General features: G+C 45.7%; 1 protein-coding gene across 2 annotated transcripts in view; it reads right to left on the minus strand.

The window, feature by feature from the left end:
- Window positions 1-13,668, minus strand: part of cpamd8 (C3 and PZP like alpha-2-macroglobulin domain containing 8) — a 31,985-nt gene that overhangs the window by 7,290 nt on the left and 11,027 nt on the right. For both annotated transcript variants that reach the window (XM_027025760.3, XM_081708412.1), the window contains exons 21-36: window positions 13,239-13,392; window positions 11,868-12,004; window positions 11,657-11,708; window positions 11,138-11,436; window positions 9,978-10,203; window positions 9,456-9,632; window positions 9,197-9,278; window positions 6,668-6,824; window positions 6,154-6,228; window positions 4,990-5,155; window positions 4,201-4,287; window positions 3,589-3,725; window positions 3,337-3,492; window positions 2,835-2,897; window positions 1,741-1,991; window positions 1,558-1,645 (exon numbers count right to left, since the gene is read on the minus strand). In XM_027025760.3, the coding sequence (XP_026881561.3) occupies window positions 1,558-1,645; window positions 1,741-1,991; window positions 2,835-2,897; window positions 3,337-3,492; window positions 3,589-3,725; window positions 4,201-4,287; window positions 4,990-5,155; window positions 6,154-6,228; window positions 6,668-6,824; window positions 9,197-9,278; window positions 9,456-9,632; window positions 9,978-10,203; window positions 11,138-11,436; window positions 11,657-11,708; window positions 11,868-12,004; window positions 13,239-13,392 (2,307 nt within the window). The remainder of the gene's footprint in view (window positions 1-1,557; window positions 1,646-1,740; window positions 1,992-2,834; window positions 2,898-3,336; window positions 3,493-3,588; window positions 3,726-4,200; window positions 4,288-4,989; window positions 5,156-6,153; window positions 6,229-6,667; window positions 6,825-9,196; window positions 9,279-9,455; window positions 9,633-9,977; window positions 10,204-11,137; window positions 11,437-11,656; window positions 11,709-11,867; window positions 12,005-13,238; window positions 13,393-13,668) is intronic.

Raw genomic sequence — 13,668 nt, forward strand, 5'->3', positions numbered from 1 at the left:
AGACAGGCCTGAGGCTGTTCCTCTCTGTCCATACAATAACGAAATAGCTTTAAAACATCAGGACTTTTGCCACACGACTCTAATCATTTTAACACCACTGGAGATTTATATTGCGTCTCCTGTTGGAGCCGGAATGACTCTAGTTTCCATGTGAAGTATGAAACAGTCACGATGAATCAGTCAGACTGTGTTTACCAGCGTGAGCACATGTACGCTTGCGTTACTGTGACCTGCTGGCACAGTGAAGAAAGAGTGAACGTTAAAATGCAGTTTTATGAGGGGCTCCCACATACACAGCCCCCCTGCTGTTCCCCTGGAAGTGACATTCCCTCTCGAGAGAAGCTGCAAGATTGGGAACGCTGCCTCTGCCTTGTCCACAGACTAAAATGATCGCATAACTACCACTACAATTCAAACATGCCATTTCACTACCTCACCTCACTTCCCACGATCAAAAAATTATAATCTTTGCCTGCCCTGTTCCTATGTCTTGGAGCCCCAGAGTTCATTATCTGACCCTTGAGGGGTCCCGCCCCCCCGCCCTGCGACACACACACACATACACACACACATGCTCACACACACGCTCACACACCAGCATGCAATCAGAACACTGAGGCATGACACTGGGAGCACGCCTGCTTCCTGTAAAAGTGCCGGAATGCGGGCGGCTGCCGCCGGATCATAAACGTGGAGCCAGCCGGAGGTGGCTGCATGAAGCCAGGCTCGTTAGCGGCTAAGAGCGCTAACGGGGTCGGCCGGCGTGGGGACGCCTGGGGCCTCCCTGGGCTGCGCCGCACTGATGTCAGCCTATGCTTTATTGGACTGGAGCGCAGGAAGCCTGGGGCCAATAACAGGCTTGTAATGGCCCTGCAGCTGAATGGGGACTCAGGGGGGGTGACCTCAGCTAACCCCACCCTCCCAAACACCTCATCAAACCCTCCACCCCCCGCGTCCGTGGCTCCGTATCCCAGTAGGAGCTGGAGTTTTGAGGGGCGGCCCTAACCAGACCTCTGCCATTCCCACTGACACTGCCAGTTTTATAAGCCTGTGGAGAATCTGGTAAGGCAGTGTGACTCTCATCTGGGAGCTGGCTAGCTCAGACGGGGTCAAGCTGTCCAGGAGTCGTTTATATGCCGTAATAAATGCAGCCATCAGATAATATTACACGCTGCTATAAAAGTAGCTATCAGATAATACTGACCCAAAAACAAGCTTGAGATGGAACAGGGTGCCCTGAGATACACAGACACACACAATGCACAATTCTCGCTTTAGCTGCTCCAATCTCTGTTGCATTTACATCAGCTTCTTTTGTACAAGCGAGAAGGAATGGAGAGGTATAAATGTAGAACAAGTGAAGAATAAGGTCTGAACATAACACACTTTCTGGGTGGGTGGGTGTGTGTAGAGAGAGACAGAGAGAGAGAGAATTCCAGAATTAGCCAAAATGGTAAAATAATGTCTGAATTCAGCAGGATCTCTCCTCTGAAACAGCTCCACGTGTCTTTTCCCGTCTTCGTGTGCCATTCCCAGTGTGTAAAGACTACGTCTTACCCTTTCCAAGCTCTCGACATTAGCACGGAAGCCCGACAGCAGAGGGACCTCCAGGACAGCCATGTTGGACGAACCAGGATGGAGCCACCTGCGGAGATCCAGACGGTCAGGGCCAAGTGGCTGACCTGGGATCAGTCTCCCCTCCACTGCACTTCTCCCCAACAGCCAGGCAACCCTGCATACCTTGTGCAGGCCTCCAGGGTGAGGCGGTAGTCCAGGCGGTCCTGGTGCCCCGCAGGGTCCTCGTCGTCGGCCACCGCCCTGCGCCGGCGGCTTGGCTCTGAGCGGTTGTCAGCACGGGAGCGCGAGCCAGCCGAGAAGTGCCGTGAGGAGGAGAGAGGAGCATGGTGCTCCTGCCTGGACTCCTTCAGCTCCACCCTTAGCTGGAAGGCTGGCTTAGATACGGGGTCAGGCACGTTATAGGACACATCAATCTGCCGAGAGAGACAGAGGACAGTGAGTTCTTCTGCACTGGTTGTTGCACTGGTAAGAGTGAACTAGATATCTATGATTGCAAGGTGTGTGGGGAGAGAATGCTAGATTTACACACACGCTTGCATATAAACACACACACATACACACACATGCAATGGAGGGAGCACCATTTTCTTACTTTTTTCATGTGCTCCCCTTGTGTGTGATTAAAGGCTGCAGTACAAACCCTCTTTGTCAGCTTCAGGCAAAATCAAACCAAAGAATTCACTCACTCACTCACTCCCACAAACAAACTACATCTTGTTTGCTTGGAAAAATAGGAAAAATCAGGTGAATTCCTAATAACTAATGTTCCACATATATTTTACACCACATTTGGCGCTGTTCAGATTCCCAGACCCTTCCAGAGACCAATATGTACAGCATCCGGATCCTTGTGAAGCACACCAAGCTGTTGTTGTCCGGGCCTGGCTTGAATGGACCTTTTGTTTTGAGGGGGCAAAGGTACAGAAAAAACAGCATCCGGGGGGGTGGGGGGTGGGGGGAGGCGGAGGAGGGGTGTCACTGGAAAGAGAACATACCCTACTAAAATTGCCAAAGTTTTACCAGATCCCTGCAATTTCCATGCAGGAATGCGGACATTAGCACTGGATGATTCATGGATACAGAACTGGATGTCCCTACATTGGAATTTCACTGGTAGTGAGAGAATAAAAAATCCAAACAATCCAGGCATGAGGCGAAGATGTGGAGTGGTGGAAGATAGATAGATAGAGAGAAAGAAAGAGAGAGAGAGAGAGAGAGAGAGAGAGAGAGAGAGAGAGAGAGAGAGAGAGATGTACCTGCATCAAGCAGCAACCCTCTCCCTTGGCACTCACAAACAGCCCAGTCGGAATGCTGGGTATCTGAGGGTGGCAGAATGGACCAATAAAGAGAGAGAGACAGGCACAGGGCTGTAAGGACTCGTTTATCCAAATTAATTATTCATGCGTAAATAAGCCCAAGTCTGGCCACTAACTAGCACTGTTTCATTCTGCATATAAAGACAGAGCTATCTTGCGGACAGAATGACGTTCTTAGCAAAAGTTTTAAAGAGGGTTTCACAAACCCTAGCCTTCATCTAAGGAGTGAGCCTGTTCTTTCGACACAGGCCATAAGGGAGGTGGGTTAAATGGGCATACTATCCTTCTAGAGGTTTTTAAGAGTATAAAAGTGTGCATAGTCTAATTCAGTATTTCATCACATTGACTACACAGCGCTCTGCTCGTTAAAGAATTTTACTGATGTGTCTTTGGTTAAGTGGTCCAGCAGGACTACGCTGTCATGTCCGGGGGATTCATTTACCACAGCTTTCTGTAAAATCTTCTTATTATCCCGCTGAAGCTCAAAGGTCTCTTGGAAGTCCAGATTTGTGGAGGCCAAAGAGATGGTCAGGTTCACACCTCCCACGTAGGACAAGACGGCATATTCAGATAGTGCTTGCAGGGCCACACATGTATCCTGTAAAGTCAGATGTCAGAAGTTCATTACGACTGAGGAATCACCTGAGGAATTGTTCTTCACATCCATTATTAGCATTTTCCACCGACAGGCTACCTGCGTGGAAGAGAAGCCACCCAGTGCATTCCTCTGCTGGGACAACCATTTGACAACAGACAGGGCGGAGGCCACGTCACCCAGTAGGGTGTAGGTGAGCAGACCATAGGCTGTCATCTCCACCTCTGCTGACACCACTGGTGGAAGAAAAAAAACAACATGTTTCTGGGTTTGCTGGATATGGTGAAAACAGTGGTTGCTGTTGTGGCTAAATGACATTAAAGCTGCCGTATACAATGCTTCCCAGTTCTGGCAAACCTTTCCAGACCTTTTTACTGAAACAAACACCCCTTTTTCAGTCAATCCCATGGTCTCCCTCCAAAAGCTCTCCCTTGGCCTACCATTCTACATGTGCACATGCAAAATAATTGACAGGAAATGAAGAACACCTCACTGTAGAAAATCTTCCTGATTGGTTAACACAACTGGGTTATGTTATCTACAGCCCTGGACAGTCACAGAGATATTTTTCCTTTTAGAACATCTATTTTAGTAACAATTATCAGGTTGTTCTTTAAAAATAGTTTTCATCAGTTTTATCAAACTTAACTCAAACTTGTATGTTGATTAAGAATGGATTAGCAGCCTAGAGAGGCATGGCTCGACCGGTACCTGACTGCGAGAGGCCATCATTGAAGCCCATGAAGGAATCCTCATCAGCCACAGTACTTCCAGTAAGACTCCAGTGAGTGAAGCCATCTGTACAAAACCAGGAGATAACAGTGGATAAACTATGAGACAGTATTTGAAGATATTTTTTTCTGGCCTTGCTTCAGGCTTTCAAGAGGATTCACTAATTCCTGATGCGATTAAGGCATATGGAATTGACAACAACATGGCTACACATTTCAAGACCATGTCACTTGATATATTATTATTATTATTTTTTAAATCTGGCACAAGCAGAGGTGCCAGCTTGGTTGCTAGTGCACCTGCTAACAGGTATCAATTAGTTTATTAATATGTGACTATAATTAACAGCCACATAGTCATAAGAGAGTTAATTAGAGCTAAAGATATAATTAATGCTCCCACACGGCTAGCTAGATGAGCTCGAACTTATATTACCTTGTTAGCTAGCTAACTGTCCATCTTCCGTTAGGTTTAATCAGAAATTGACGGCCATGGTTTCCTTAAGGATGGTCAAAAGACAATGTATGGTCCAGTAACCTTGTGCCAGTTTGTTTGTGTCTTGTGACGTTAGCTTGCTAGCTAGCCAGGAAAACATTTTCTAGACACCAACAATACAAACATACCTACATATGAAACACATACCTACTCTCTCTCTATTCCACAGACTGCTGCCGACACTGCAGACAATCCCCCCTACCCACACCCTTTTTTATTTGAGCACCTGCTCCTCAAGACACGTATATCGGCACATAGACACCGTCAGAGTACCCTGAGTGATGGCCATGTGGTTGAGACGTCGCAAAGCCAGTGGTGCATACGGGCTTCGCAGCAGCGCAAGAGCGTAGGCCGAGAGTGCTGTGGTGTATGGCTCATCAGCAGAGTACGTGTTACTCTCCAGGAAGGCCTTCGCTTTAGCCACAGATAGCTTCTCCTCCTGTGTAAAAGGATATTTTGGTTTGAGGAAATAATACCTTTAACTTGAATTAACACCAACATATCCTAGCTTATTATCCAAGAATATGAGAGAAGTTGTAGATGAGAGACAGGAAAGAAAATGTTACCTCAGGTTCTAGGAATATGTGACAAGGTTTAGCTAAGGTTCAATGTATTGCTTATGTTTGCTTATGTTTGTTTCTTGTACTGGTAAATATTTACACTAGATTTTGCTTGAATTCTTGGAAACAAATCTCATTAACCTTCACACCATCTTTTTCTTTCAAAACTGTATGTACTTGCTAATAATCCTTCATCTGTTTGGTGTTGGTTCACTAACATTCATCTATCCCAGATGTCCTTTCTCATGGATGCAGCCTCCTGATTAGCCATTCAAGCAGTCCAGGCAGTCTTCTTTTCATTAAGTCAATTTGAAAGTTTTTCTTTGAAGTAAGCCAAAACATTTATTTCTATTGTACATTAAAGAGCAAAGCTCTGGGTTGTAGGGCTGAAGGGATGGACCTGGAGCTAGGTCCAAATCTCCCAGAATCATGGCATAAAGGGGTTTTATGGATGAAAATGTACCCAGTCTGTATGATGAATACTGCTTATAAATGGTTTGTTACCTTATATGCAATATACATTAGTGCATTAGTTGTACAATTTATCAAATGTCTAGAGTTTTCAAGTGAGTACAAAGGAATATCAGCAGGGTGAACATTTCAAAGAATTCCATTGTCTCTGCACTCTTATCATAAATCTTTTTTATTTAGAAGGGTTTCATGTTAGATTTCCATTGCAGAGCTGAAAGAAATACATCCAACCAGAATATCGCTCTTCTCAGCTAACAGGAACATACTCAATATTGGCAATATTATTGGCAATTTTGGTCTGAGTAGACTAGCAAAGCTGTGCCAAGAGCCAACTGAGATTTTTAAACAGGAAGAGAGTTTGAAGGAATTCTGCATCCATTCTATAAGGAAGATCTTGATGTCTTACCTCAGTTGTAATCCCAGTTTCCAAGAGAGCTGCCACCACATAGGCAGTCAGTGAGATCTTTCCATGGATGCCACCCTTCCAAGGATTCAGACAGGGTAACATTCATCATGTTCAACAATGAATAACATTGCTAGCTGTTTCCTCAGATGAATGTTAAGTTGTAACTGGGACCCCTTCCTACACATCTACGTAAAGCATTTTCTTACATGGACTTTGGGTCACAATAACTATATAAAATCTATTTCCTTCAGTCAAGTCTATGACTTAACCGACTCTGAAACCCTTCCTCAGAGGTATATGATGCAAGAGCTTCACTTTCTTTAAAAAAATTCCTCCTTTCATTTGTCAACCTTCTCTTTTTCTTGCGATGTTACCCTTTCAGTTCTACACCAAACACCTATAAATGGCAATGAGGCAAAAGCTGATGTTGCACTCGCTCATCAAATTCCCCATTTTACACAGTCACCGTCACACGCTTATACACTCCAGTCCATCTGTGGATGTCTCCGTGTACCTGCAGGTCTTTGTTGAGTATCCTTCCCATAGCTGGGAAGGAGCCTTCATCTCTCTGGTGGCCGATAAGCCAGGCTTTTGCTGCCTGAAGTTCGTCTGGGTCAATGAAGATGAAGCCACGAGATTGGGCAAACGACTTGAGCACGAATGCAGTCAACCTGCAGAAGAGAGGTGGAGTAAAGTGGAGCCCACGACACATGTAGACACACTGGGCAACCTCTTTATCACATACCATGTAGGCTGTGAACAGAAATCATCATGCAGCTCTACATCTGGCTTAGAGCTTGAACTGTTCTGGATGAGAATAGCTGGTTGAATGGCAAAGGGTTGGAGGGAAGATGAAAGCTTGTGTCCCACAGATGGAGATACATGTGATGAGTGGTGCTGCAGGGTCAAGCAGGTGCAGAAGCCATGCAATCCAGTATGTCATAACACCATATAAACTATGGTTCCGCATGACAGAGTACCAGAAGAGCACTGCACACGTCAACAAAGAGCTTTCCTCTCGAAACTGTGCCCTGACTTCACTTGATGACCCAAGTGAGGATGAGCTCAGACGCACAATCTGAAACAGCTTAAGGCAGTGCCGAGGATCTTAGCACGGCAGGCACTCCCACCTTCCTAAGTCATCTGAAACTCTCCTACCCCAGCACGCAAACCCTGCGCCGATTTGCTTTAACTGCGACATGGCATGGCATGACAACATTCCTCTGGGAACTGAGAAGCAATGAGGCAAGCCCCTTTTTCAGTGTAAGGGAAGACGGATAAATAAACAGTCATGGTTTTTTCCTAACATACATTTGGATTGTTACTTCAGGAACAAGCCAAACACCCATTCATTAACCAGGGTATGATATCCAGGCCCTGGATGTTATTTCTCCCAAGAGGGGGAGCAGGGCTGGAGCCTCCGGTCTGAAGGAATTTTTATAATGTTAAGTAATACTGCGTTAGAGCCTATAACAGCCTGGCCCACAGGAGAGGCTCTAGGATGTGTAAACATGAGTTAGAGGGCAAGGAAATGCAGGAGACTGCCTCAACGTCCTCAGTTGTGTCTTGCTCAGGTCTTCCAACTAGTGAGTAGTTAGTTCCTTTGCTCTTCAGAGTGGTTGGATAGGAAGCTGAGAGCCAGCTTTGGATATTCAAGTCATGTATTGTTAGAGTAATGAAACCCCAAATGGTGTACTCATCCTCCTTTTTAATGTGTGATCTTAGCCATCACTGTTGAGATTCTCTGCAGTGGGATTAAGTACCAGTGGAGAATACCGGGAACTGGAGAAATGACATCAAGGATTACATGAAAAGACCAGTATATAGAACTAACTGTACTTAATCTGACATGGGACTTAAAGGCAGTTAGAGAAAATGCAAGGGTGTAGCCTTGTCTATTTACACCAGTTGGAGAGACTTGGGGGGTAACTGGGGGGATTTAAATGGATTAAATGTATTACCACATGTGGCTCTCATTGGATCCAGAGGTAACAGGTATGCAATCTCCTTTCCCCTCCTAAAGGCATTCTGACACTACTGCACTCTCCTAAAGCGAATGAGCCCGCCTTCCAGCCAATGACGAGACAAGCTCCCTAATTTATCACTCCTGTTTAATCCCGCTCCTGTAAATGTTGCTTGCTCCGCAGCTGACAAGCACTGAATATCTTCACATCACTGGGGCACCATAACACCGATGGAGACATTAAATACTTACTGTATCGTCATGGCCAATCTTTTCATTAGCAACTGCAATTTCCTCTCCCATTGCCCAGCTGAAGCTGGGACACATTAACCCAGTGCTAAGACTGCCATTAACCTGGCCATAAATGACGTGTGCTAATGATTAACTCTGGAGCAGAAAAAAAAGTAGGGCTATTCACACTCATCAACACTTTTTTTCTGATTAGTAAAATGTTGGTCACAGATTTGTGTTCAGCTTTGTGTCTGCAAGGGGCACCGTGCCCACAGCACTGTAGTTAATGACCCCATAATGCAAGATGAAATTATTCTTGAAAGTCAAAAGGCTTCTTAATGCATATGGCCCTGTACACATACGTCATGCATACCGATGGAAAAAAACGCTTCTTTTTTTGCCAGTTCACACAGAAACTAGACGCAAATTGCTTTAATTGAGACAGGCCCCACTTCTAGACCTACTAATGGCCAAAGCCAATTCCTCCTTCCTCTTCCTTCCTTCCTCCCACATGTCCAGCACCATGAGGAGTGCTGAAGTTAGCAGCAGGGGGGCTAAAGGCATCTATGTCGAACTATCAGAAAAAATTCCCAAAACGACATAAATTGGATAAACTGGACTCAAATAACTAGAGTTGGGGAGATGATTATGACTCAGGAGTCCAATTAAATCTGGCTTTTACAACTCATGCCTCCATAACACATCCCTCTTCCTCTACATAAATCATGGTCGGGTATATATTTATATACTAACAAGCTCAAAGGGGTGGAGTGAGGGAGTTTTCTGACAAAGAAGGAAAAGCTGAGAGAGATCTTCTGGAGGGAATCTTCATGTAAGATTCAGACTTACCACATGCTTCCAGAAGAGTCTCTCTCTCCGAAGGCACTATAGGATCCATCTTGCCTCTTATATGTCAGCTGTCTTTGGTATCCTATGAGGTATATTGGGGGTGCTATAGTATTACTATTGTAAGCACAGAGAGTTTAATATATTTAGTTTTGATACATTTGTTAGTAACTTATCAGGTATGAACTTAGTGATCAGATTCATGATCAGTGGTTGCTTTGGGGCAAGAGTACTCATGACATCTGACAGATGTAAAAGCTACCCTGCAGTAGGTAGTCTGTTGCCTCTGCTTCCACCTCTGGGGTGAGCTGACGTGTTTTCTGCAGATACTTGAGCACAAAGACATTTGGGGCAAAATGGATCATGTTCTGCTCCCCACACCCAAAGGGCAACCGGAGAAGTTTGTCCAGGTTATTGAGAGTAGGGCCCATGACATCACCTGGGACATAATTAAAGCATATTACATATTACATCTCACAGACTTCATTTTCCTCAGGTCTCAACCTTATATCATTGTTGCATCTTATGGAGGTTAAGATAGCTGAAGTGTAAAATATGTAAACATCAGGAAAGAAATGCAATTGTAAAATGCAGTAGCATGAACTGTTGGAAATGGAACATGGAACCATTGCAACATGGACCCAATGGAACATGGAACCATTGGAACATGGAACCAATGGAACATGAAACCAATGGAACATGGAACCATTGGAACATGGAACCAATAGAACATGGACCCAATGGAACATGGAACCAATCTGCAGTATGAGCTAAACTTTCTTACCAATCATGGAGGCAGTAGCCCTCTCCGAACCTGGCACGGCGTTGTGAGGAACCCCCAGTGTAAACGCCTCATTGTGGTTTTCGTCTGCATCTTCTTTGCGCCATATTTTGAATTCCCCCACTGATCCCCAGCCAGTGGAGAAACCAATGTACCGCACCTGCGCTAGGAGGGGGCCCGCCCACTGCAGGATCAGTGAATCACTGGATGGCTCGGAGCCATAACCCACCTGGAAGAGATATGCTCCAGTTACCATGACAGTACTAGGGCTGTCAGGAGCACATGGGCCCAAAGAGGTTTTATATTTTTGTTTATTCTCAACTCAATGCTTTCCAGGCCTTCTACATCATCTACATTCTGGCAAAATAAAGAGGAATTTAGTTCCTGCCATGTTAGAAATATGCATGGCCTTATTCAGAGGAAATGAAGCAAACGTAACTCTGTAATTCAATAATAACACACTGGATGCCAATTAAGTTGTTATATTGCAGTATAAGTGTTGGGGTCTTGTAAAAGCAATGGACAAACCATGGCAAAATCTCTTCACCTACAATTTGGAGACTTACGTTTAAAACAGAATACCCTTGATATCAATTTATGAATTTGTGGTTGCAATAAACCTAAGCCCACATAAAGAGGACCCAGACCCACTGAATAGCAAACGTGGGACTAGCTATAGGCAAACAAGTGTGGCTATGCAGTACATATTATGCTTGATTGCTCCTGATGGTAAGCAGTGTAGGTTGAATTTTGTGCTTGATCGCTGGTTGCCACTTAAAAGCAAGGCACTGGCCACAGATCACTCAGTCCCAAAAGGGACATCAGCCAATCAAGCATGACCTCACACAAGTATTCCATTAAAAACCCGGCTTGACTGCCAGGCCAGTGTGCTTGCAGGAGCCAACGCACACACGCTCTCTCAGAGAGGCCCCATTCACCCAGGAGCCAGAAATCTCTCGGACAGAAATCCTCTGGCACAGGTCAGGTGTTCCCAAACCCAGTGCCTACAGACACTCCTCAAACAACCCCACACAGCCTTGAACTCCCACTACTGGCTACCATCGATCTGTCCATGCATCCATCCAAATATCCAAACCACAGACCAAACCGGGCGTCAGTCTGCTGCTGTGTTGCTGTTTGGCGCTCAGTGTAACCTGTCCTACCTGCACGCCTTCTCCCCTCCAGTTGATCCAAAAGCTGCGGAATTCATCCCAGGAAAGGAGGCTTGGCGTGGGCACACTGGCCACGGGTTCGCTCATCTTCCCCACTGAGATCCAGGAGCGGGAGTTCTGCCTGCCTCCCAGAACAACCTCCACCATCTCAGTGCTGTCATGGGCACTGGGTGATAAGGCGATGTGGGCATCATTGTGGCTCTTCACCGCTACTTGAATGTGTGTGACCTTGGATGGCTTCTTCAGATACTGGTATTCATACTTGTTTGGCGTGGAAATGTGGATTCGTTCTACAGTACAGGTTAATCACCAGAAACAAAAAAAAATCCATCCATAATTCTGGCAGCCTGCCTGAATATCTTGGATACCAAAATATGTAACAGTCAAGCAAAGCTATAGTAAACTGCATTACTACATTAGGCCTGATTCTGATGGTCCAAAATTGTCCACTAGGGTTCACATCTGTCACAACTGAACTACGCAGTGACAGTATACTGAAAGCGGGTTTACCATTGGGACAGAAGAAAACACTGTAGGTGTACTCTCTCGGAAGACCTTCAGGCTATGAAGAGACATAACAGATTAGCAGCGTTACCCACTTTTACAGATGACCTCCGATAAGAAGCATTAATGACAATTACAATGACAATTACCATGCAGTTGCTATATAAATGTTAGACCCATTAGAGCAGCATAGGAGAATAAGAGGTGCTTCTCATACCTCTACCAGCACACTCCGGCGTACATAGTCGACACCCACAGGGCTCCTGTGGTCCACCAGCTCATCGCCCGCCTTGCTGGCTCTGCCAAGTTGTGTGTCTGAGCAGCAGCTGGGCTCACTGTATGCAACTGCACGAGCTGTTGCCAGAAGTGACCGAAAGCAAAACTCCATTAGCGACTGTGACACTTGACACCAGGACAATGGCTTAAGGCTTGCTATGAAATGGTCGGCGGATGTGATCGGTTACATTAGCTTAGAACTTATTGTGAATACGGTAAATGTGGTAACTGTGCCACATTATAGCCTAGTGCAGGATGGAGGTATGCCAGCATGGTTTCTTTCTGTGTGTAGTGAAAGGAAAGGCCTGGGGCCCAGACAGACTTGCAGGAATCAATTGACGCACAAGCTCATCAATATGTCACTGTAAGTCACAGGAAACACCCCCAACCCCACTGAGCGCAAGCTTTGTCTAAGGCTGTATGTTTCTCTGCTATTGCTTGCTATTTTAAAATGGTGGACACGGTCCAGTAAGGGCCATTACGTAAAAGCCATAGCATGAATGCGCAATGAAATTCTGCCTAACATTATTACCAACGAAGGGCAAGAAATAGTAAACTTGGGGATGTGTCAATCGTGTATACACATGTGTGATAGACACCTTTATTCATTTTTGGTTCATTCATTCATTCACCTGGACCAGTGACAGTTTGCTTATGCACTAGGCTGTTTTGACATCCCGTGAGCTGCAGGAGTTCCAGGTTCAAACCCACCAGGGGCACCACTTTTACTGAATTAATCTGCGGAGGAACACACAAATGCCCCCTTGCACTTTTCTACACAGACTCACGCTCAGTTGGAGCCTCTCATTCTATTTGTTCTGCTGCGCCAGTAGGGTCAAACGTGGGTCACCCACAGACACCCACAGCGGGGGTGACGCCAGACATTCATGTTGGCTACTAAAGTGATCCTCTTCACCCCTGCACCCCATGGGAGAAGACTACCAAGCAAATTATTGTCGAAAAGGGTCAAACCAAATAATAGCCACAGCGGTTGGGCGTGTCCAGCACACGTGGCTTATTACACGCCAATCACTGTTCATAATCTTTTCTTCCAAGACATGTTATACTCTTTATTGCATTGAATCCTGAATGCAAATACATGAGAATCTAATGAAAAACCAAAACACACAGGAAAACGTAAGACCTTACCAGGTGTAGTATAACTAAATCAGTGGCTAATTAAAGAATGCTACGAGAAATACTGATAAAATGTTTCAAATATATAATATAATCTGTGCTAACACATGTATCCAGGCTCCATAAATCAGTCCCAGCTGCTACACCACTGCTTTAGAAAATCTAAGGTTCTGACCTGTGATGTTTGCAGTGACAAGTTCCATAAAGGACAGCACTATGAAGGTGGGGGCCGCCTCGCCGGGGGCGACACACTTCTTGCGGGTCAGATGGTGCTTCCCCGGATGACCCACGAACTTGACACCCTTGGGCACGGACACCTTCACGTGAACCTGCAGAGAAGAGGCACACCCACACCGTAAGCCGGGCTGTTCCTCCACCCCGTGTAATGTACGGCGGATCAGAGCTCTGAGCACATGAGATTAAGTCACATCGCCGCCCGCTCCCACTCCCCAGCGTCTGCGCAGCGTGACTTCCTGAAGCCTCGTAAAGGATTCTGGGGAATTTGAGGCTCGCTGCTCATTTTCCTCGCTGCCTGACTCACGGTCTTCCATACGCCCTTGAGGGTCCTCCCTCAGCAGCAAAGTAAATGTGCATAATAACAATAC

This window comes from Electrophorus electricus, chromosome 26 (genome assembly GCF_041902795.1).
Source record: "Electrophorus electricus isolate QZ-2024a chromosome 26, ASM4190279v1, whole genome shotgun sequence".
Classification (NCBI taxonomy): domain Eukaryota; kingdom Metazoa; phylum Chordata; class Actinopteri; order Gymnotiformes; family Gymnotidae; genus Electrophorus; species Electrophorus electricus.